Genomic DNA, 23,582 nt, shown 5'->3' on the forward strand with positions numbered 1-23,582 from the left:
AGAAAACTAACTGCAAAGTGATTCTAAATAGTGCTGTGCCAAGGGACCATTTTATTTAGAGCACATTGTCACTGTGGGTGATGAGACAGAAGGACTGAAACAAATCTTAGCTTGTACGGGGTCAGTGCTTTGTCTGCCTTACTACAAAAATGTCTAAAGCCAGGATAGGATAATCTGAGGCATAGTAGTTACCTCCGTGTCTCACCTATGAATAAACTATTCATTCCACCTTGCCCAGAAGGAACCGTTGTGAAGCTCCACTCTCCAAGGAACTTTGAAGGAGGTCAGGCTGCAGTTCAAATGGCATTATACTTAAGGGAACATTTTACAATAGATTTTCTGCTTAGGAAGATGGGTGAATGCTATTCAGAAAGAAAGAAAAAAGAAAGAGAGAGAGAAAGAAAGAGGGAGAGAGAAAAGAAAGAAAGAAAGAAAGAAAGAAAGGAAAGAAGGAAGGAAGGAAGGAAGGAAGGAAGGAAGGAAGGAAGGAAGGAAGGAAGGAAGGAAGGAAGAAAGAAAACAGGAAAGAGGGAAAGAAATAAGGAAGAAGCAAAGGCTTCAAACCCAGTTATAACAAGCCTGGGGTGCAACTCAAGGCAACTGTGCATTTCAAGGTGAAAAAAAGTCCTACCTTGCTGGAAAAAAATGTAAATATGTCAAGAACCAAGTAGGTCACAGAGAGCTACATGCAATTTTGATATAAACAGAAAGATGCTGTCTTGTTCTCCTACTTGATGATAAAGATATGAAAGAAAGTTTTTTTAAAAAAAAAAAGATTTTGTACCAATCGTAGGCAGTTTTTAGCATGCTGAGCTAATTATCTCAGTGAAGAACAGGGGGAACATCAGAAAGACAAATACAGACATGGGCACTCTTCTTTTGGGCTCACCTGAGTTGCACAGAAACGGGCTTTGCCCATGTGCTCACTCGCTGCTTCAGCAGTGAAGCACGTAACGTTTTCCTGCAGGAAAGTTCTCTGCCTTAGAGGTGCATGTTCTTTTTTCGATGAGCACAACAACTTGTTTCCATCCTAAAAGGTGCCTATTCCTTTTCCTCCTTGTTTTGTTCATGCTTTGAATTGCTCTGTTCTCATGTCGAGATTTCTACTATAGGGTATCTTTGGCTACTAACACAACACAAAGTAGTACTCATGCTCAAAAACAAAACAAAACAAAACAAAAACAACAATGACAAAACAGAGAGGTCAGGTTCTTGAATACTCCCCATTAGAGCCAAAGGTGCTTATAAACTGATGATGAGGAATTGGAGAGATGACATGGTCAGTAAAAGTGCCTATTGCGTAAGTGATTTAAACACACGGGGACCTGTGCTTAAATCACCAGCATCCATGTAAAAAGTTTGGTGTGGCAAAATGTACCCATAATACTAAATCATAGGTGTTAGACACAAATGAATCCCTGAAGATCATTGGCTGGAATGCCTAGCCAAATCCATGAGCTTAGGTTCTGTGAAAGACTTTGTCCCCGAAACAATAAATAAATGAATAGATGAAAAATAAATAGATAGATAGGTAGATAGATAGATAGATAGATAGATAGATAGATAGATAGATAGATAAGTGTGAAGAGTGACTGAAGAAAGCCATCTGATTCTGAGCCCTGGCTTCCATATGTCCCTGCATCAATGTGCACCACACACAGATGCCCACACCAACAAATATCTATAGGACATATACACCCTACATCACACAAACACACACAAATATACACACAAATTAATGAGTAAGCTGTGTAAGTGACAAGTGCCAGTGAAATAAAAACAAACAGAGTGAGCCTTGTCCTAGAGAGAACGCACTTCAGCACCCAGAACTCACCTGCTTAAAGTTCTTTATGCTCCTTCAGTTTAAGGGGAGTTTACTTTCCTAATGACTCCTGTTGGGGTGTCTCACTTTGCATGTACCACATGTCTCTGAATCTTTTTGTGTTTTGTTGTTGTTCTGTTGTTTTGGTCTTTGTTTTATTTATTGACTTTGGTTTTCCAAGACAGGGTTTCTCTGTGTAGCTTTGGTTGTCCTGGATTTGCTTTGTAGACCAGGCTGGCCTTGAACTCAGTGTGATCCGCCTGCCTCTGCTTTCCTGAGAATAAAGGTCTGCACCACTTGGCTTGCTGTTGCTGTTTTTCACAAGAATCTTATCATTTTTGCCAAAGGGATCATGAGTGCTTTGTAGGATGCTGCCTGAACTTAATTGTCTACAGTTTATTTTGCTCGTTTTCTTTCTCTCTCTCTCTCTCTTTTTTTCAGTTTCTCTCTGAATAGTTGGTCCCACATGTCAGTGGCCTAAGAGCCACTTAGGAGGCTGGTTACACATTTTAATGAGATGGTTCCCAGACCACATGCTGAGAATCAAGGTCTTTGAACATCTGTGTAGCACGTGGCCTTTACTCCAAATATCTGTGTTTTGACTGACAGTCCAGATGTATAAAAAGAAACTCTGAACTTCAGAAATGCCAAATTAGGCCACTATAAAAGAGAGACTAGTTCTAAAAATACCTTGACTATCTAGGGATTGTAAATATAGAAATTCTTTTACACTTGAAAATTTGAAACCCTTGTCCCGGTATCTAAAGCTCAATATTGTTTTATGGTTTTCCAATTGTTCTTGGATGTACAGATTCCTTGATCATACTTCATTTAGGTTAAAGACAAAGCTTTTCATGTTCTTCTAATAGGAGACCCTCTGCCACTGAATAGTCATGCACAGAGCACCTACTGTGTGCCAGATGCTCCATATCCAGGAACATCATAGTTCTTTTTAATAAAGAGACAGTTCTTCCAATTTTGAAGTAATTATGCTTTTGTAGTAGGTATGCTTTAAATGGATGGAAATGCTTTGGGAAAACCAAATGTGTGCGATGAGTAAAAACATCAGGGCTGTGAATTTCTGTTCCCATCACCCGCTGAATCAAATCCTACTTGCTCATCAGATAGAGAACAGTTCACCGTTGGTGCATGGGAGGGGAGGGGAAAAATTTTAAATAATTCACTATTTTCTTTAGACATTTTACCCAAATTCCCATAATCAGAGAATATCTCTACACAAGACTGAAAAATATCATGGATGACAGACTTTGTATCACCCCGTGCCTAATTGAAAATCTATTTCCAGATATAGTTGAGACCTGAGGCAAACTAAAAGAAAACAAAAGCAAGCACAAAGAACTTTTTCTTTTATTTCTTTTAGTGTTGTGTCAAACTTCTAAGCATTGCTGATGGGACAGGTTACCCTTTTTGGCCCTTGAATCAGCTATATTTCTCTAACCTGACTTGCTCTGCCCACAATTTCTTCCCCTGTGGTTCGGGGGAGGTCAACACTCAATTCCTAATGCTCAATTCCTTTGCTCATCTTTCCACTAATGGCTGGACTCTCAATTTCATGCCACAAGCCTAAATCAACAGTGCTAATGCCTCCCATAACCTCTGGCTCCTTCCCTGTGTGTTGATTTTTCTGGGGAATGTGTACATTTTGGTGTTGACAGTACAAGGTATATTCTAGGCTCTCTCTTGAACTTAGCAGGTTTTGACAGATTTATGTGAGGACAGATGGCCATTACAGGCTGAAGGCTGACAAGAGGCAGTTCAGAGCATTGTTAAGACACTTGCACAAACTCTCAGCACTGCGGCTCCGTGCAGAATGTAATTCAGACTATAGCTTTTTTATTGCTGCCTATTTTCTTTTGTCAAAAGAGCCTGCTGTGCGGAGCAACAAATGGCTGCTATTACCCAGAATGTAATGGGTGTCAGACAAATCACGTAACACAAACAATCAAGAGTATGTAGGTCATATTTCACCAGAGCACAACCTTAGCAATATTTATGATTACTGCATTGAAATGTGCTCTATAATAAACAAGTACCTCTACATCACTCACACTCCTGCACTTCTGCACAGCCGATCCGGGAGAAGTGGCACACACTCTACAAGTCATCGTTTTACACAGCCCTTTTACTTAAGGAAAAAAGTCAAAGACAAGTTTGGTTTAGTTTTGGTTTTGTTTTGCTTTTCATTATGGGCCATGAAGTGATTTTCATGGAGCAGCTCTCTTCGGAGTTTGTTTTTGAATGACTCTGATAAATGGGGAGGCGACTGCTTCCCCTTTTGCTTGAGCCCCAGTATCCACCTAAATTCTGGAGGACTTTTTTTCCCCTGATGTGTGCGTGTGCATGTGCGCGCATGCTCACGGGCAGTTTATAGCCTGTCTCAGAATGGCTTGCTCACTCTGCAGTTTTCTTCTGAGTTAACAGGATTTTGCTTGGGTTGTGTGATAACTTAGGGGTGAAGGAAAAACAGCGAGGGCTCACACTAACTTAGAAGTTCACCAAGATGGGAAGGTGGGGCAAAGGTAAGCAGGTCTTCCCTTTCCTGGGTGTCCCAGGGCTTCAGAACTCGGGGAGCATGTCAGAAGAGCATAGAGATGGCCAATACAACAGGGCTGTAGCTACTGCTAAAACAGGCACTGAAGTACTTGGCTGATCCTGATCCATCTGATGTCCTCTGTCCCTTGCACAATCCCCAATAGTCATTCATGAGCCACAAAACTCATGCACTAAAGTGTTCATACTTGGCACAGTTAGGCCTCCTATGCACGGCCCTCATCCTCTCAGGCCAGCATCTGTCCACACTGAGTAGGAATTCCCTGTCTGACATCATGAATTTTTTTGCATATCATGCCTGATCATGAGGGCTGGAACTGACTTCGCAGAAAAGTTTCGAGACTTTCTTACAAAAAGTACCTAGTATCCGAATTTTCACTTGTAGAATTCAAAGAAAACGTTATCGTTCGCTGTCCCTTAGGCACTTCCCCCAACCTGGGGTTTGGTACCTGGAACTGCAGTCATCTACCACCAAATCCCAAAGCCGATGTGAGGTTGGGAGTTACTTTGTTGTCCTTGGCTAAAAGAGCCAATGGGATGCTATCATTTCCAGAAAAGTAAACAGAAGAAGAAAGAGTGGGCACTATAGGCACCGGGCTGAGATGAATGAGGCTGAAAATAGATGGTAAAGAATAACATTCCTGTCTATCAGAGCAGCCGAAACTGCACTGGGCTCCAGAGAACATTTGCTGGGTCTCCCTTTCATGAATTGTTCCTAAATAGAAATGGATTAACTAGCCGGCCAAAGTCAGTTTGCACTTTCCTTTTTAAAAATGACGTACTTGTTTTTAATGCGTGGGTATGGCAGGGCACGGGTGTGTGCATATGAGTGCTTCACAACGTGGAGGTCAGAGAAAAACCCACAGGGATCACGGGGATTAAATCCAGGACGTCAGTCTTAACAACAAGTGCATCAAACACTGAACCGTCTCACTGGCCCACTTCCAAATTTTCTATAGCTGCTTTTAATTATTTGTTTCTGAAAAACCACTGGCTACTGTTTAAAGTTCACTTTTGTCTCTTTTTTTCAAAGCATATCAAATGCGGAAGAAATAGTACCAAAGGGACATGTTGCATGCACTGTCAATGATTCTTTTTTTTTTTTTAAAAAAGAGATTCTTCTCTAAATGAGAAATTTAAAATAGAAGAAACTAGAAATTAATTGGATAATATATGTTTCTTTTAATCACAAGTTCACTAAAATGCACTTTGAATGATTAGTTATTTAAAGGGAGGGAACAATGCTCAGTTAAATAATAAATGACCAATAAATAAATAAATAAATAAATAAATATGACATCACAAAATGCAGATGGAGGGCCCAACCCCTCAAAGGACATCTATCACAGAACTGCTAAAATTTGGGATCATCACAAAAGAAGGGGCACAAAGATTATAAGAGCCTGAAGACCAGGATGACTGTTCCAGAATCGAATCTTGCTAGATATAGCATGGATGAACCCAGGAACTCAAAACAATATGGCTGCCTGCACAAGACCTGAATAGATTGCGCCAGTCAACACTCCAACAGGAACAGCGGAGTTTCACAAGGCGCCACTTACATAAAAGAAGTACAGGCTGAGGGAAGTACATGCAGTTGTTTTGTTTCTTCTTCTTTATTTTTCATGACTGAGACCTCAATCCTGAGTGGTTAGCCCTAACTAAGAGCAACCCTAATTGCACCATCTGTGTGTGTGTGTCTGTGAGTACACACGCATCCATGTATGTGTGCACATGCGTATGTGCGTAATACATGACAAAAATAATTATAGAAGGACATGAGTTTGCGAGTGTGGTTTGAGGAGAAGTTGGAGCTGGAAATGATGCAAATCCGTTGTACTCATGTATGAAATCCTCAAACAAATAAAAGAATAACAAATCAAATTAACTGCATGCCCACTCCATTTAAAACATTGCAGCCAAAGATTGTGAATGGAGGGAACTATGGGCAGAACACAGCGGTCCCAGAGGGAAAAGACAGCTGATTACTTTAGTCTGCTTATTTTCCATCAGTTATAAAACAGCTCGGTTGCTTTAACAATGTTTATAGTGATGATAACCAAAACATGTACACATATACATAAAAGTTGGGGCCAAGTCACTTTGGTCCTTAACCAAGTTCCTTCATGTGTTGTGTTTCAAACCATCACCTTGTTAAGCTGAGATTGCTTTGCCATTTCCATTTCAGACACAAAGACGTGTTGGTAGTGTCTGAAAAAATCTCCATATGCAATAGATTTAAATGCCTTCTGCCACAAGAGCATTCTCTTTTCTCTCAGCTTGCTTTACTAACAACAGCTATTTTGAAATCAAATTAGTTTTTACACCTGTAAAAGAGAAGAGTTTTTCTTATCAGCCACAATGAACTAGCTTAGGACAATCACAAGAAAGTCAGAGCAGCTGGCAATACCTAATAAAACAAACTCCCTATCTCATCCCTCCTGCCTCCCAAAGATGCCGCAGATGGGGCGCACACATTATTCTGGAGGTCTTAGAATTCTGTTGAGTCTTTACATTTCCACTTAAATGTTTGGGGAAATTCACTAAAAAATTTTAGAGTAAAGTAAAAGAAGACACGAGGAGGGTGAATACAGCAGTTTCATGTAACTTCTCTGTCTCAACCAAACAGAGTAAGCGTGGAGATCAAAGTTCAACAAATCAACTGTGTGGATGTTGTTTCTACTCCATTCACCCCCTGCTGCACCTGTGGCAGACATCACTAATTGATCATGGCATTCCCACTGAGTACAAACTTGGCCTTAGAATCTCTCCCAACACAGTGCTTCTGGCAGCCAATAGGAATCAATGGCCCTTAGCAAGGAGGAGAGAAAACTATTTAACATAACAGATTCCAACTACTATCTTTAAAATCCAGAAAAGAAATCTATATTCTAGTCAGACATAGCTACTTTGAACCCAGAGTTCACCAGACAACTACTGTCAACATATAGCTTTTTCTTAGATAATTGAATGGGCAGATATTCAAAAAGATATCATGTTTAATGTAGCAGGGAAGAAGCACCAGTATTGGTGGCTGTAGAAATATGTGTTGACAGAATCTGAAAGATCTCTTGCTGTGCCTCCATTTTCTAGATCCTACACCTGTGCCAAAGGCAGTATTTATTCAATGCTTGCTGAAGAGTGAAGTAGTATGTGCCACAAAACAAAAGAGAAAATATCATAAGTAAATTTGCCAAAGAGGCTGTCCATAGAGACCAGCAATGTTAGGGGCAGCTGAGACTTGAGAACTTGAGCAACAAGGTGAATCAGCCTCAGTGTATGCTAATAGGAGCTGAAAGCTTACACAATGTGCTGACAGTCATATTCAGTCTCGTTTAACACTCAAGAAAACGCAGTCACTGAGTAGAGCTAGAGTTTGTCCATGGTCAAAGCTGGGTTCCGTATAACTTTGCTAACATAGGCTGCCTCTTCTATCCTAGGAGTGTATTTTTATTTTTATCTTTGTTGTTGATGGAGTTTAAATTCAAGGTGAATTACATGCAACTGTCATTTTTTTGTAGGGCAAAAACTGGTCAAATACTGGAAATATTGTATTTCTACTTGTATTTTGTTACTTTGAGTACAAAAGTAGTCTTTAATATACCTTTAAAACTGAAGAATGACCAGGGGCACAGCACAGTCTTAGCAATCAAAAGGTAGAGAGGAAAAAGTGTGGGTTCCTTCCTTTCTGTAGTCTCTTACTGAGTTCATCTCAATAATAAGCTTGCATTGCCATCTCACCATCTTTGACTCTTCGCCTTCTTGTGTCTCTCTGTCCACCCTGTTTCAAACTCCAAGGTAAATATTTTCCTTCCTTAAGACTTGCCAAGTCAGCTGAGTTTACTGAAATCCCAGTTTCCCTCAGTCGTCTTCTATGGGTCACCTAGGCTATTCACTTGAGTGATGGCACTGCTTTTACACTCCTTCTAACTCTTATCACTGTGCAAAGTTCTAAATCCTCCACGCAAACACTTCCTTAAACTGGGGGGTTGGGGTGTCTTTGATGACTCCTTTCCTCCTTTGTACTCCCTGATTCCCAATGTTTGCCATAAAGCAATGCATTCTAGTGATGATTATGGCGGGCAGAAGATAGGCATCACTCACTGCACAGAATTCTGGCCACATGCAGAATAGTGGATGTGGATGTTGCTATCAAACCCTTCCCACACCCAGTCTCTTCCTGTATACTATGAGACTCCCCCCTCCACACATTTCAGCTCCTCCTTGTGTTTCCTCATCAACTCATCGCAACTCTCTTTATTGTACAATACAATTTGGCTCCAGCTCAGCCTCCGTACATAGTTACTGACATTATGCTTAGCAAACTAAAAACAACCTTTAGCCTCATTTTCTTAAAAGTGCCAAAATATTACACACACACACACACACACACACACACATACACACAAGCTGTTTTCCTTTTGTACCACTTATCAGTTAACAATCTTTTCTCAATAAGCCATTAGGCCACATGTCAAACTTGAGAACAGTTCCTTGATACCTCCTATGGCCAGAGCCTGTTCTCAGTACCAGACGTGGAATTGTTTCCATGCTTCATACTGATTGTATTCTCACCAAGGCCTCACATAGTGCCAACAATGAGCAGACAAAAAAACAAAAACAAAAACAAAAACAAAAACAAAAAAACAATTGTGGTACATTGGTTTCCATTGTACCAAATAATCTTTCAGTGATACAAAGAATCAAGAATTTTAATTAATAATATGAATATAAAATTCTTGACAGAAATAAATGTACTATGTAAAATGTTAAGCATGTCTAACATCCACAATGTAATTTTCACCTGTCAGTCCATAGTGTAGACTATGAAAACTCAGAATTGTTAGTGAATTATTTAAGATTAGAATTCCCCAGCCTAGGCTGTAGAAGGCGACTTGGTGGTCCAGTGTACGCCTAGTTGAAGGACTTTCATTCCTCCCAGATATTCCAAAATGTGAACAACTAGAGAGATGACACAGAGGTGAAGGGCACTTGCTGATTTCCCGGAGGCCCCAGGCTCTGTTCCTAGCACTCTAATGGTGGCTCACAATTGCCTGCAAGTCCAGTTCCAGGGACCAAATACCCTCTTCTGGCCTCTGCTGGTTATACATGCATGTAGTCAACAGATACACATGTAAGCAAAACATCCATAAAATAAAAATATAAAGATAAATAAAATCTCAAACTCCACAAAAATAAATAAAAGAGTCTCTCTAATGGAATAAATACAAATTGTGTGTTCATATTTTTTATGAATTAGGAAGACACCTTGGCATGAAAAAAATCTGATATCAACCTAGAAGTAATGAAGCATTGATGTCCTCTTGGCACTAGTGGGGCTATAAGGAGAAATATCATTTTGCAAATCAATGTAGCAACATATATATCAGAATGTCCAAGGATAATCAAATGCTTATTTTTGCATTAACAACTATTAAAAATTTATTTTGAAGATTTTTAAATGTATGCACAAAAATTTATGCCATAGCACTGTTTCAAAGTAGTAAAATTGTAAAGCAGCCCAAACATCTAAAAATAAGCATTTGAGAAAACATTTCTATTTATCTAATCAAATGATTATTATATATTACTTTTATATTCTGATAATAGACTTTGAGGTGGTACAAAAAACAGCTGACTTTAGGTGGAAACTTAGGCTGTAACATTATATAAGCATTCACTGACGTACATGTGGTCACAATCACATGTAGCTGTAGAAAACAATGCTATTAGTATTTTCCTTTTAGAACTATGAAGAATTGTTAAACTGACTTATATCTATGACATTTCTAATTAGCTGACATTATTTATACTCATAATAAATTCTTTAATGGAAATCCAGGCATTGATACATAATTAGGGAAGTTCTCTTGGCCCTTTCAGAAACAGAGAAACAAACTTCATAAGTTCTGGACACTCCCAATTAATAGATCCATTTCAGCTGAACTTTTATTGAGGTGCCCAGTGCTGTATCTTCTCAAACCTGCTAATATGTGTTGGCCCAGTGACTGGCATTCTGTAAGATGACAAAGTTTTATATAAGCGAACGGATTATGAATACAAAATTTGTTGCTATTAAAAGACACAATTAATGTAAATTTCTAGAACAGATACTGTCAAATAAGTGTGTGTGTTACTGCAAAGCACTCAAAAATCTTACAAAAAATCAAGAAAAACGATTTACACTCAGATGATCATCCCTCAGAAATCACGAAGTAAGAAATAGAAAACTCTACGATAGCTGTGCAAGAAAAGATGGATGGATTCGTGGTGAGCACACTGAAGCCCAGCACCAATCTCTCTGTCTCCTAACAAAAGTGGGATATTTGAATGGATATTCCCATGCTTCAAGCAAAAGTAAAATGAAGAATTGTATATCAGCTTTTCATACAAACTCACCAATTATTTGTCTTTGCTGGTCAAATAAGAAGGCCTCTCAAACAGATATGCACACACTAAAGTTCTTTCTATTGATGTATATACGTTGCAGTTTATTTAAGAAGTCAAGATAACAGTTAGAGAGGTGGCTCAATGGTAAAGAGCATGTGCTGCTACTCCAGAAGACCTGAAATGTATTTCCAGCACCCAAGTCTGGTAGCTCATCACCACCTGTACCCTGTACCTCGAGCTCCACAAGGATCTAATGCTCCCTTCTGAATACCATGGGCACCTGCACTCACGTGCACAAATCTACACTCATACACATATAAACGTAATTGGAAAAACTAAAATAAAATGTTACAGAAAGAAATGAAGTTATGTATATGCTTGCAAGTGAATGCATGCATGAATGTATGAATGCATACACAAACCTGTTTGTATATTTGTGTGTGTGTATGTGTGTGTGCGATCTGCATACACACACTATTTATAGGCCATGAAATTAACTACTCTGTTGCCTGACCAAACCATGCAATCATGCAGTAGACCTTTGATAAGAAGGTAATTTAGCAAACTCAAAGTGTGAAATTAAACTTAGCAACAATGACTGTGGTGTGTGTAGGCACCACAGTTCTGGCCGAAAGCATCTTGTCTAATTTACTCTTCCTTTATTCTTATCAGCAATGCCCAGAGCCAAGGACTTTCTGGTCTAGACCTAAGACTCACTCCTTGGTGGATGTCAAGAGCCTCAATCTAAGGCACCATTTACACTCAGAAGAGTGTCTAGGAACTCTTTACTTAGTCCAAGAGTTTGTCTTTAGCTACTTTGCCCCTGTGTGATACAAGGACTAGATAGAGGAGTTCAAAAGTCTCAAATGATGGAGAATGGACTCTTGTTGAAAAATATACAAGAACATTGTGGCTTGTGGAAAGGCCATATTTTAAATCTTCTCCTTTTCTAGAAAGATAAAAATTGTGTGTGTGTTTATATGCATAAATATATAGATAGATTAATACATAATAGATACACAGATAGATAGGTAGGTAGATAGATAGATGGATAGATAGATAGATAGATAGATAGATAGATAGATAGATAGATATAGATAGATAGAAATATATATGATAGCGTTGTGTTACTAAGTATGGCAAAGAGTGAGAAAATATACATCAAGTACTGGTAGTTAATAAATCTGAATTCAAGCCTTGTCTGGATTGCTTTCTATCTTAGTGCCCTTTTACATATTATTTAATATCACTAACTCTTCTTTTCTCATCTAAAAACTGAAAAAAACTACCTCTATAATAATGAGGTCTCTGTGGACTTGACTGAAACCATTTAGATTTCTGGTACAAATATTGGGTAAGAAATTAAGGATGTTAAGTTCAAAATACTTATATAATACTTATACTCAAAATACTTGTATAATATTCTCAAAGAATTTACAAAAATATTGTTAGTTTTAAAAATGAGAAACTGGTAAAAAAAAAAAAAAGTTCAGTTCTCCTCCTACTAATGTTTTGGTGTCTTAACCTAAAGTAGTGTTTTTTGAGACTCCATAACTAAACCATGTATCAGAGGGTCTGGGCTAGTTCTGATAGCAAGCAAATACTAGCTCTTTAAAACATTTTTCAATTCAATATTTCTTTTGTTTTGGTTTTTGTACTAAGCAACTAAAGTTACTTTGCAGGTAACTTCTTATCCAGTTCCACTTGTACTCTCTTCAGCGATCCCACCTAAATCATAGCCTAGCTTCCAGTATGTATTTCACAGAGAGAGGCTCCAACTGAAATAAAAGCTTACCTGCAGTTCCAGAGAGTTCCACACTTAAGGTTCGCTCAATAGTCTTGTTCTCAAATGGGGAACCCTTGGGGTCACTGGAAGATATGGCACATTTATAAAAACAAACTGAAATGGAGTTGCTGTAGCCAAATGTGTTAGAACCCCCTTCCCTTTCTGAAAATGCTTGCACTTCTTAATACTTACTTTGGTGACTCTGGGGTCAGAGGAAGAGATAGAGTTGTTGGTTTGGCTAAAGGAAAGAAGAAGAAACTAATTATAAAATAGCGAGTCTTTTTCAGATTGACTTTCTGCTATACACAGTTGGAAACAACCAGGCAACTGGAAGAATAAACTAAAAAAAAAAAAAAAAAAGAAAGAAAGAAAGAAAGAAAAAATCCCTAAATGTTGGCTAAAATTCAGACTATAGTCCATTATGCTAAAACAAACTCCAAACAGCATTTCAATCAGTAAAATAGCATTAGGAAACACATACAAACACAGAATTTTCCAACAAATGCACTATCTCGTTAAGGACACAAAATTTGCATCATACCATCAAAGAGAAATATTGTTTTCTGTTTTTAATTTGGAAACACTACATGGTTTGTTTAGACAAGGAAACAGCAGAGTAACTACAAGGTGACAGATCGTTATGAATATTCAGTTGATTTTACTCCTAAAATGTACAGTTTTATATCTAGCCCTGAGAATAGAAAATTTCTATGAGATGTCTAAGGCTCAAGCAATAACCATCCTATTCACTGAAAATTAGCTGAGTGATGATGACAAATTGTGGACATCGATCAAGAAAGCTTAAATGGCATCTGCATCCCAAATATGATAGACAACTGAAGAGATCATATTTTTCAGTTAAAAGAAATTTAACTGAATTTTTTTTCTAAAGCTCACTATTCTTTTTGCTTCTTGAGTATCTCAGAATCTTACTTCCTTAGATGTCTTTTCTCAACAAGAACTGCATGAGTAGGAATCTTCCTGGTCTAAAATGTTAACTACTTGTCCATGTCAATCTTGTACTTTGAGTGGGAAGAAAATAGATGATGAGAAATATATTATGTATATATATGCTTATCTATGGAGATGTATGCATGTAATCTTTTGTCCATTTTTTTTTGTTAACTGCCTTCAGAAGGTCAAGAGGTAGTTACATGTGTAATGAGGATCATATAGTTGAAACAAAAAGGGTCTCTGCAATAATTTCTTACTTTATGGTTTAATACTCTGAGACACAAAGATTCTAAATGATGCCTACATGACCATAAAACTGAATCTTGCCAGAGTTGGACACTATGACGTTTCCTTCCTCCTATTATCAAAAGGAGTTGAATTCAGTGCACTTTCAGTTAATCAACCCTTGTAATTAAGGTCCTTTGAGATATAAAAATATTATTTATGTCCAAATTAGTCTGGAATACGGTACTTTACATGAAAAATAGTATTTACATATTTAATTTGTAGATTAGGACTTAGTTTTTAAACAATTGAATAGTAAGTATATCATCTATCCAATGTGCATCCAGAAATATAAAGCTCATGATGTCTTCTACAAATTAGGTACATTGATTAATTGGCTTTTACATATATATAGATAGATGAGCTGATTGAACATTAATTTTTGAGTATGGCTAATTTAATCAGCCTTTCAAAGAGAATGAATTTATGAACAGATTTTACTCACTTTTATGGTATTTTGCTAATAGCCAGAATAATTTACACAGGTTCTATAGAAAATACTACCTGATAAGGAACAGAGAGCTAAATCACAGAATAAATGTACATTGAATACCACAAATGGAGATGTAGAAAGGGCATGCTAAATTCTCATATAAATGTCTTCAAACTACAGATAGCTAGATACAGGGAGTCCCGAGAGCAACAGAGGGAGAAACCTGGCCACAACCATGCTCAATGCCAGCAGAGGCAAGTAGGAAATGAAAGGCCTACCAAGGGTGCCATCGGTCCTCCAGCCACTCTCAGAATGGAAGCCCTGACTGGACATTGGCTTGCCATGCTATCTCATCAGAACCACTGATTTCACTGACAGAGATTTACACTAGTGCTATTCCAAGGACTTCCTGACCACAGGCTGCTAGGACCCTCATGTTACTCTTTATGTAGATGAGATTTATAACTAAAGATGCATGTCAGTGAATGAATGAATGAGCCCCAGCACATGCCATTAGCAAGGTAATTATTCTAAAGAACCAAAAAGTGCATGATGCTATGACATAACAAAGAGGAGACCAAAAGGCCAGTCAGGAACACACCAACACAGGAAGAAATTCACCGAACTATCCACTTCACAATAATCTCTGACTGTTCATGTGATTTCTGCTTTCTAATTTTGAATAACCTAACTAATTTTGGAGGGTATGCACCTACTGGTTATTAATAGCAGGCCAGGCTTCATTTATCCCAAGCTTCTAATAACTATGGGATTTCTTTTTCTTTTGAATCAGCAGGCTTTGTTCTGGGATGAGCCTTTTAGGCCTTACCACAGATCTATACTTTAAAATTCTGCATATAGCTGGCCTCCTTCAGAGATTCCATCTTCCAGGGGACTGTTTAATTGTTCAATACCATGGTTTGTAAAAGTTTACAGTAATATTTAATGATAAGAGAACCTTAAGAAAATCTCAAAATTATATCTCAAAAAAAAAAAAGATATGAAAAAGAGAGGGAGAGGAAGAGAGAGAGGAGAGAGAAAAAAAAAATTTAAATTACATGCCAATTGACCAGTTGACCAGGTTCCTGAACACAGGAGATTAAAGAGCCTGAAAATCTTGATTCAGCTCCAGGAAATGAACATATATCTGGGAACTGGTCAGGAGGAGCCCAATAGATTCTTTACTCATTCACTAGACCATGTTCAGTGGGATCCTTTCCCTAAGTCTCCAACATCATTTCCTCTGCTAACACAAGACTAACACAGCAAAGACAGAGCTTGTGGTCAGGGGCCAATCCTGGCAGAGGGAGCTGAAAGGGCATTTGGCTCATTTAGTTACATTTAGCCCCCCAGAGACACAATCAGAGATGAACAGCAAATTTGCCACATCCACCAAGGAAACAACAAGCAAACAAACAAAAACCAAACAAACAAAAACTACTAATGGAGAGCCAACTTAAACAACTAAAAGAATATTCCTAAAAGTCCTGCAAGGTAGGAAGCCAGAGGAATGATAAACCCGAAGAAAGATATCCTTATTAAAGTCATGAGCGGCAGCGGCAGCAGACCTATATGAAATGATCATGGTTTAAACCAGCCAGAAATTACAATCCTGTAGCTGTAACTTAGAGAACCATAAACACAAGAGAGGGATGTTTGTAGTTACTAGGGAACCTGCCTGCTAATACAACACGATTCCAGGTAGAGAGCAGAAGCTGGGATGCTTAAAAGCAACAATTTCTTTCAGCAAACTCTCTTTCTGCTTCCTGAACTTCAACATTTGGAAGGCGAAGAGGTGATAGAGAAAACTGTATCCCTGCCAAGAGAGATTTTCCTCAAATCACCGAATCTGCCTCGGAAGCATCAGCCTCCTGGCTACAGATGGGACTTATAAAGATCATCCCAGATGTTTTGTTTAATCTAGGTAATATTTTTTAAATACAAAGGGCAGAGGAAATCAGGAACTTCCAAATTCTTACATGCAAAGTAAAATCTGTGAGCATAGCAGGTGGTCTTACAAAGTAAAAACAAGAACGCACTTAATCAGAAAGACTACATAAATGCTATTTACTGCTTCTCAAGGTAGACGGAGGAGATCTCCAGTGTCTCGTTTTTTTCCACGACTGGAAAGAGTCCCGTAAAGAACTGGCAAGCAATTGCATACAACAGTCAAAGATCTCAATAACGCAGATGTGTATAAACCTCAAAGGTGCTGTAATCCCCGCGGCCCCACTCCACCCTGCTAATAATGCGGTGTCTTTCGGAGCTTGTTTCTCATGCCGCCTTGCAGTAGAATGGGATACATTCAATCTGTCCGTGGAGGAGCCTCACCCCCACCCCCTTGCTCCAGACAAACACAGATCGGGGGTGAAGCACAGGGTCCACGTGCTCAGACTTCACTCAATGCCCCTGCTGGCTGCACTCCGTCCCTGGCATGGCCTACCTTGAGCATGTTGCGACTGCGATTGTGTATGGGACTTCTTTTTGGAAGCGCATTTGTCTCTGCTGCTGTTCCTGTTCTCTGTGGGTTTGGTGTGAGGAGGGTCATCGTTTGTGGTCAGATACTTGAGAAGCTCTGAGCAGGGACGTCTCTGTGGCTTTTGTTGTTGACAAATGCTCTTTGCTTTATTGCCCCATGAATTCTCGGTCTTAAAAACAAGGCATAAAGAAAGCTAAAATTAGTGAAGTGAACCTTATCAGAATGGATATAGGTTTTCTGAAGAGAGGAGATTTTTCAGTGAAGTGCTCAGTCTAAGTGTACAGGATCTATGAGCTGTGAATAATTGTTTGCAGAACAAGGAAGAAAATTACATTTAAAATTCCTAAATGCCATTTATGCAGCTTTTTATTTCATTTCTCCTATATCCCGATGTTCATAGTCAGCAACATGTAACTAACAAGACCCTACAGCGCCTTTACTGTGAGTAAAGAAAAAAAAGCTGCTTTAAACCTTAATTTACCGCTGATTGCTGAGGCCCAGTATTCACAACTCTCTTAAGTACCCCTTAACGCTCCGCTTTCGCTCAGAGCGAATGGCAAGACAAACATTGTTTAATACAGCCCGCTAACTGAATTATGTCATTGCCAGCGTTTTCTCCAATTAATGGCAGAGACGAATCTTTTGCAGTGAATCTGAAACGATCTTTCTCAGGTTAAACAGCTGGCAAAGCAGCCATCCTGCATCTTAAAGTCATCCACAGACCACAGCTACCAGACTACCAGGAAATCGTGCAGACCGCTGCTTGTATTAATCCAGTGGGGAAAGAATTACACATTCCCAGCATCAGAAACAGTGCATAGGAGAACTCATCCTAGTTTCCCCAAACCCCAGTGTGGGGTTTGGAGACCCACTTCTGCTACCGCCCTCGAGATAGCTGCCCGCCCCGGCCTAAATTAATACATCCAAACTTTGTGTCTGTTACACAGAATCATACAACACCTATTCCCCACCCCAGCCCCAACCCACGCCACCCTGCCTCTGCTTTCCCCTGTATTAAAATCGTGCATGTGCACCTTAACAACTGCGGGGTTGGTTCTGATCCTGTGGTTGTGGTTTGCATGGTTCTGAGTGCTAAGACCGCTGCATTCATTGTAGCTGAGCTGAGTGTTGGCCGGTGCCAGTAAGAGCTTCTTAAGCTAGATACCAGGAAAAGGCAAAGTAAGAAAAGTTATACATCTTCTAAGCTTCAAACTAGTAACTGAAAGTTGAATATATCTAATTATATTTCTCTAACTATATCACACCTTAGCACAAGAATGGTGCTAAGATTTTTAGCATCACAGTATGACCTAGAAAAATATTTCCTTTTTTTGTTATCCTCAATTTTTAAATTATTTTTACATAGAATAATGATGTAACAATTCCTAAAAAGATTTCCAAAACAGTACTACACAAGGTAAGGAAGGCCGCCTTGCCCACCAAAGCTGTGGAGGCCGAGTTACAATCTAACACTTCTTCTCTATGTCCATCAAACTCACAGGACAATCAATGAAAATGTTTTCTGAACCACGTTTCCTAACTAAATACATAAACTGATGAATTAAAAATGTGGATTTCAGCAGTGTCTATTGCTGGAGGGAGAAAGAAAAGAATTTTTCATTAGGCTGCTCAGTGGCCTAGATGTAGCTTGTTTGTGTCTTTGCTTTGGGAGTCAGGGCCTCCTCCGGCAGCTCTGACACTGACTTCTCCCTCAGCCTCCTAAGCAGCCACAGGTGTGCTTTACACTGCTCAAGCTTAGCACTTCCTCTTTCGCCGCCCCAGTTTCTTCCTTTGGATGAGGGACTCTCAAGAACCTTCTGATCTGACATGTCAGGTGTCTGACTCAACAACAGTTTGTTCCCAATTGAACAAACCATACAGATTTTCATCTTCAAATCCTTGTTAAGAAATTAGGATACTAAACCACAGAGCTAGTGACACATGGAAAGCATAGTGAGCAAGGATTAATTTACATGTGTAATATTTTCCTCGAGAGCAGAAATCGCAGAATACAAGGAGGAGACAAGCAGGTCTCCATATGTTCATGTAGAATTCCTTCAGACTTAGTGATTTGAGAGAATCAACCTCCAAATAGCATGCCAGAGTATTTTATTAATGTTAGAACAATGGCATTCCATAATTTACACAGCATTGCTCTTCCAGGAGATTTATGGCAAATGACAAATGGCTATCATAGATGAGGAGGCAAACTGCACTCAGAACTAATAAAATTCTGGTCAAGCATTTTGTTGAAAAGAAAACTCACTCCTCTTGGCCAACAAATTCCCTCTCCATTGCCTATCACAAATTTCAGTAACCTGGGCTGCAGACGAGATATTATTTTTCTATCTTCATAAAGAATGCTGATCTAAAGTTCTAAACTATAGCATAGTGCCTGACTTTGCAATTCTATTTGTAGAATCATGCAAATACATGTAAACGTTATTACAAATCTGTAACATCAAAACCATGGAAAGAAAAAACTAAGTATCTCATCATAGTGGATTTCCTAATAAGTCATAGCATCCCCATACAAAAGATATTATATAGCCACTGAAAGTTCTGCTTATGCTGAAACCATACACACAACAAAAACAGATTTGGCAGGTTGTACGTACATACTTGTGCATATATATATATATATATATATATATATATATATATATATACATATATGCTACATGTAATATAGTAATAGTAATTGAAGAAAAATAGGCTATTAATTAGAGAATGGTGAGAGCATGGAAAGGTTTAGAGAAAAGTGAAAAATAAAAAAAATCAATGACATCCACCTTAAATCTTAAATCAAAAACACATTTTGATATGATAAGGTTTTAAAAATCACAGGTGAATGTTTAGTCTTTTCTTTCTAGATCTCCTCTCTATGTCTTTAACATGAACTTTAACAATTCTAAAATATTCAATCACATACCTAACAGTAAAGGATTGTTTTAATAAATATCTTTCATTATATCATGTAAGAAATGTATTATTAACACTTTTAATAGAAAAATCACAGAATTGGCAAATCTAGGCTGGCTTATGGATTTCTTTTCACTTTGGTCTGAATTTAAAATCCAAGCCTAATTGTTCCTATACAATAGCCATGCATTGTGCAGCCGAGGCAACTCTGACCACTGTTACAGTAGGAACGGCTCTTACTAGAGACGGCTCTTCTGCCTCCTGAGGTGGAGGGGTGCCGTCAGGCATGGAGGAAGGACTGGCCTCGTTGTCAGTGGTCACGTCTCCATCTGTCAGTGCATCAAATGAGGGCAATCCGTCTTCATCCACAGGGAGACTGTCCAGTGTCTCTGTGAGGACCGCTAGCAAGTTTGCCTCATTCTCTTCATCTATCTTCTGCAGAAGAAGAAAAAAAAGAAAAACCACACAAGTCAGGAGTGAGTTGACAGGGGGAAGTAGGCACCATGATTAATCCGCATAGGCTGAACATGTCCGGGTGGGTGAGGAACCTGTACAATTGAAATCTTAGTGCCCACATTAGAACACAAAGGATACATCTTCTTCCAACTAATAGCTCATGTTTAGCCTGAATCATATGATTTCCAGCATCTACTGATTTTGGAGCTATGTTTTGGCAACCTGCTAGGTTGGTCCTTAATACTGTTGCATGTAAGTCTGCTGTATTCATAGTCATTTTCACATCCTTATCTTCAGCCTCCAACTTAGGAAGTATCAGGCCTTGAGAGAATTTTAAGCATCATCTAATCTTCATATACAGTTCTGAGATCTCCAACACAGTATGCCACCCCAAATATTTAGATAACTTTTCACTTGAATACCATCAGAAACTTGAACTATACTAAGGGAAGAGCCACACTTCTGTGACTTCGATTATAATCTCATCATTGTGCACTCCCCAAATCATTTATATCTCTCCCTGACATCTCTCCCAACTTAAGTCAAATCTCTGCCTACTGAGTACTTCCACCAAATAACGAATCTCTTGTCTCCAAAACCCAAACTTGGGACCTTCCATAGCAAAACTGTTCTTTCTCTTAACTTCTTTAGCTTGGCTATCAGTTCTTCAGGATTGTGCTCTGGAATGCCTGGGCTTCTTATTATGAAGTCAGTCCCTAAAGGGAAACCTTTCTTTAGCGCTGTATCTTGAACAGACTCATCTCTCATGCCAGAAGCATAACTCCAGGGTGATAAGATTTTTAGTAGGGGCTTCTGCAATGTATTGTGACTGGCTGTCCTTCTGCCTGAACTCATTTTTACTTACGTTCACACAAAGCTAATCTTGAATTGTGCCTTACAAAGACATTATTGAGGACATTACTTGGGGATGTCATGGTAAGGACTGAAGATAGAAAGAGAAATGGGACCAAACTCTACTGGAAAGGAAAACAGTCTAAGGATACATTATATAAAAGACAGCATTAGTTTGGTGTCCTTGTACAAAAACTGGAATGTCTGTATTTGCAAATATAACAATGTGTTCTTGCCTATGCATGTAATAATTAGCCCCAGTGCTGGGCACATGGGTTAGTTAGAATAATTCATTGATGGCATTTATTGGCATCCACAGAACTATGTACCATCATTTTCTTTTCTTTCCTTTAACATTCTGCATTGTTTGTACAATTTGACCTGTTTCTGATTTTTTGTTTCTTGCAAATTCTGTAAGTTATGACATTAACAATATGGCTAAATTATCCCACATGGTTCTATTACAAAACGCACCTAAGTTGCTGACATCTAATGAAGCTGGCAATGCCCACACTTCCTTTCTCACTAGCACTGAACTCCAGTTAATTGACCTGACAAAATTACAAGAATCACAGAAAAAGACAGCTAATCAGAAAATCAAATTGTATTACTAGAGAAATTAAGCAGGGCCTTATCATGTAGTCATTCTATTTTCACATGGAAAAAAAAAATGTTTTCCCTCATTACTGAGCAGTCTCTATTTGGAAGTCAAACTACAGACTTTGTTTTCTTTTGAATTCAAGAGGCCAAGAAGAGACATTTTATTCTCTGTAGGTGTTAACAAAGCTTTGTTACATTTGCGTGTGATATGTCCCTATTGCCCCCTGATTTGAGACTATAGTCATGTGCTTTAAGCGTGTACATTAGAGTATGACAAATGGGTTGAATCTTAAATTCTAATGAAGAAAAGAAATCCGACCAGAAGTCCACAGTTCCTTTCAAATGGCGCATTACATCCGTCAAGTGAACATCCTTTCAGGATAGGAGCCTACCACAGAAGGCCTCTGAAAGACTCTACTGATGGAGGTTTCAAAGCAGAGGCTGAGACCCATAGCTAAACTTCGGGCAGAGTGCAGGGAATCATATAAAAGCGGGGGAGATAGAAAGACTAGGAGGGACAGGAGCTCCTAAAGGAGACCAACAGAGCCAATAAAACTGAGACCTGGGAGCCCTGCAGAGATGGACTACCTCAAGGACTATGCATGGAGAGGACCTAGACCCCCTGCTCAGAGGAAGTCCATGGGCAGCAGTTTCCAAGTGCGTTCCCTAAAATGGGTAGCAGGGGCTTTCTCTGGCATGAACTCAGTGACAGGCTGTCTGATCACCTCCCCTTGGGGGGCGCAGCCTTGCCAGGCCACAAGGAAGACAATGCAACCAGTTCTAATGAGACCTAATAGGCTAGGGTCAAACAGAAGGGGAGGAAGACCTCACCTATCAGTGGACTAGAAGAGGAGCATACGGGGATAAGAGGAGGTAGGGTGGAATTGGGAGAAGATGAGGGAGGGGGACACAGCCGGGATACAAATTGAATAAATTGTAATAAATGATAATAATAAAAAAATTTTAAAACCCTAAAAATAAAACAATTAAACTGCCCAATAACAAAAAACAAAAACACAAACCCTCTGTTCTCCCAGTTCTTCTGTATCTATCCATATGCTCCTAATAATAAAAACAGTAAAATATTTTCCTTTTGCTGCTTTATATCATAATCTAGTATCCAAAAAATTCTAATGACTTCATTTTTAATATTCCCAAATTTTAATTATTACCACATGCCAAAACAGAGAAACAAATGCAAGTCATAAAACTTTTCTTAGTAAAGTTATATTTTTATATTTAAAAAAAATATGCTACCATAAATTGTATCAAAATAATGAGATTTGTATTACAATAAGTGACTGTATTTTCTAATAAAATAATAAAAGACATCTCAAGTACATATGCTTACAGATGCACTTTCATTAAACTGAACATTTTTCATGAATACCTATTCCATTCTCAAAACGGCTGAGTTCACTGAAGTTAAAAAAGAACTGAAGAAAAATTGTTAAGAGTGTTTACCAATAAATGGGTGATTTGTTTACCCTGATGTAAATTTTGTGTTTGGCTTTCCAGTGATACTACAAGCTGCTATTTGCTTTCAATCACAGAATACAATAGCGCCTGAGCTCTATCCCTTGTGTAAACAAACTCTGATAATTCCAATCAAGTCAAAATGACAAAGAACACTTAAATTAACTAGTTTCCACCAATTCCTTTAATAAGTGAATGTATGCTGCACACTGGCAGAAATATTGGCGCTTGATAATGTCATAATTAATTTACAAGATCTGATTAAACCACCAACTATTTTAATACTAATCTTTCCTGAAAGCACAATGGGGAGGGCTTGTGAAAGGAAGGTTGTCACAGTGACTGTGCATGTGTTGCTGAGATGCTTGGGCAGGAAAGGCTGCTATTCAACCAGCGCATGCCAGTAAGAGTTGTGTCAACTGAAAATGAGTGTTAGGTATGTTCGCTATCCCTGTATGCTCCAAGACCATTTATTTTAGTATGTTTCTCCTAAAGTTTGGAAGAATAAGTGTTATGATTTCAAACTTTTTTTTTCATTAATTATAAGAGCCTCTGT

The 23,582-nt window shown here is 38.7% G+C and overlaps 1 protein-coding gene across 3 annotated transcripts in view; it reads right to left on the bottom strand.

Annotated features, from left to right (window-relative positions):
- The window catches only part of Ppargc1a (PPARG coactivator 1 alpha), a 449,244-nt gene that overhangs the window by 20,049 nt on the left and 405,613 nt on the right, over positions 1-23,582 (bottom strand). For all 3 annotated transcript variants that reach the window (XM_055623978.1, XM_055623977.1, XM_055623979.1), the window contains exons 3-7: positions 19,883-20,077; positions 17,755-17,877; positions 16,685-16,889; positions 12,762-12,807; positions 12,579-12,652 (exon numbers count right to left, since the gene is read on the bottom strand). In XM_055623978.1, the coding sequence (XP_055479953.1) occupies positions 12,579-12,652; positions 12,762-12,807; positions 16,685-16,889; positions 17,755-17,877; positions 19,883-20,077 (643 nt within the window). The remainder of the gene's footprint in view (positions 1-12,578; positions 12,653-12,761; positions 12,808-16,684; positions 16,890-17,754; positions 17,878-19,882; positions 20,078-23,582) is intronic.

The sequence above is a fragment of the Psammomys obesus genome, unplaced genomic scaffold (genome assembly GCF_907164565.1).
Source record: "Psammomys obesus unplaced genomic scaffold, mPsaObe1.curated_primary_1811, whole genome shotgun sequence".
In the NCBI taxonomy this organism is placed as follows: domain Eukaryota; kingdom Metazoa; phylum Chordata; class Mammalia; order Rodentia; family Muridae; genus Psammomys; species Psammomys obesus.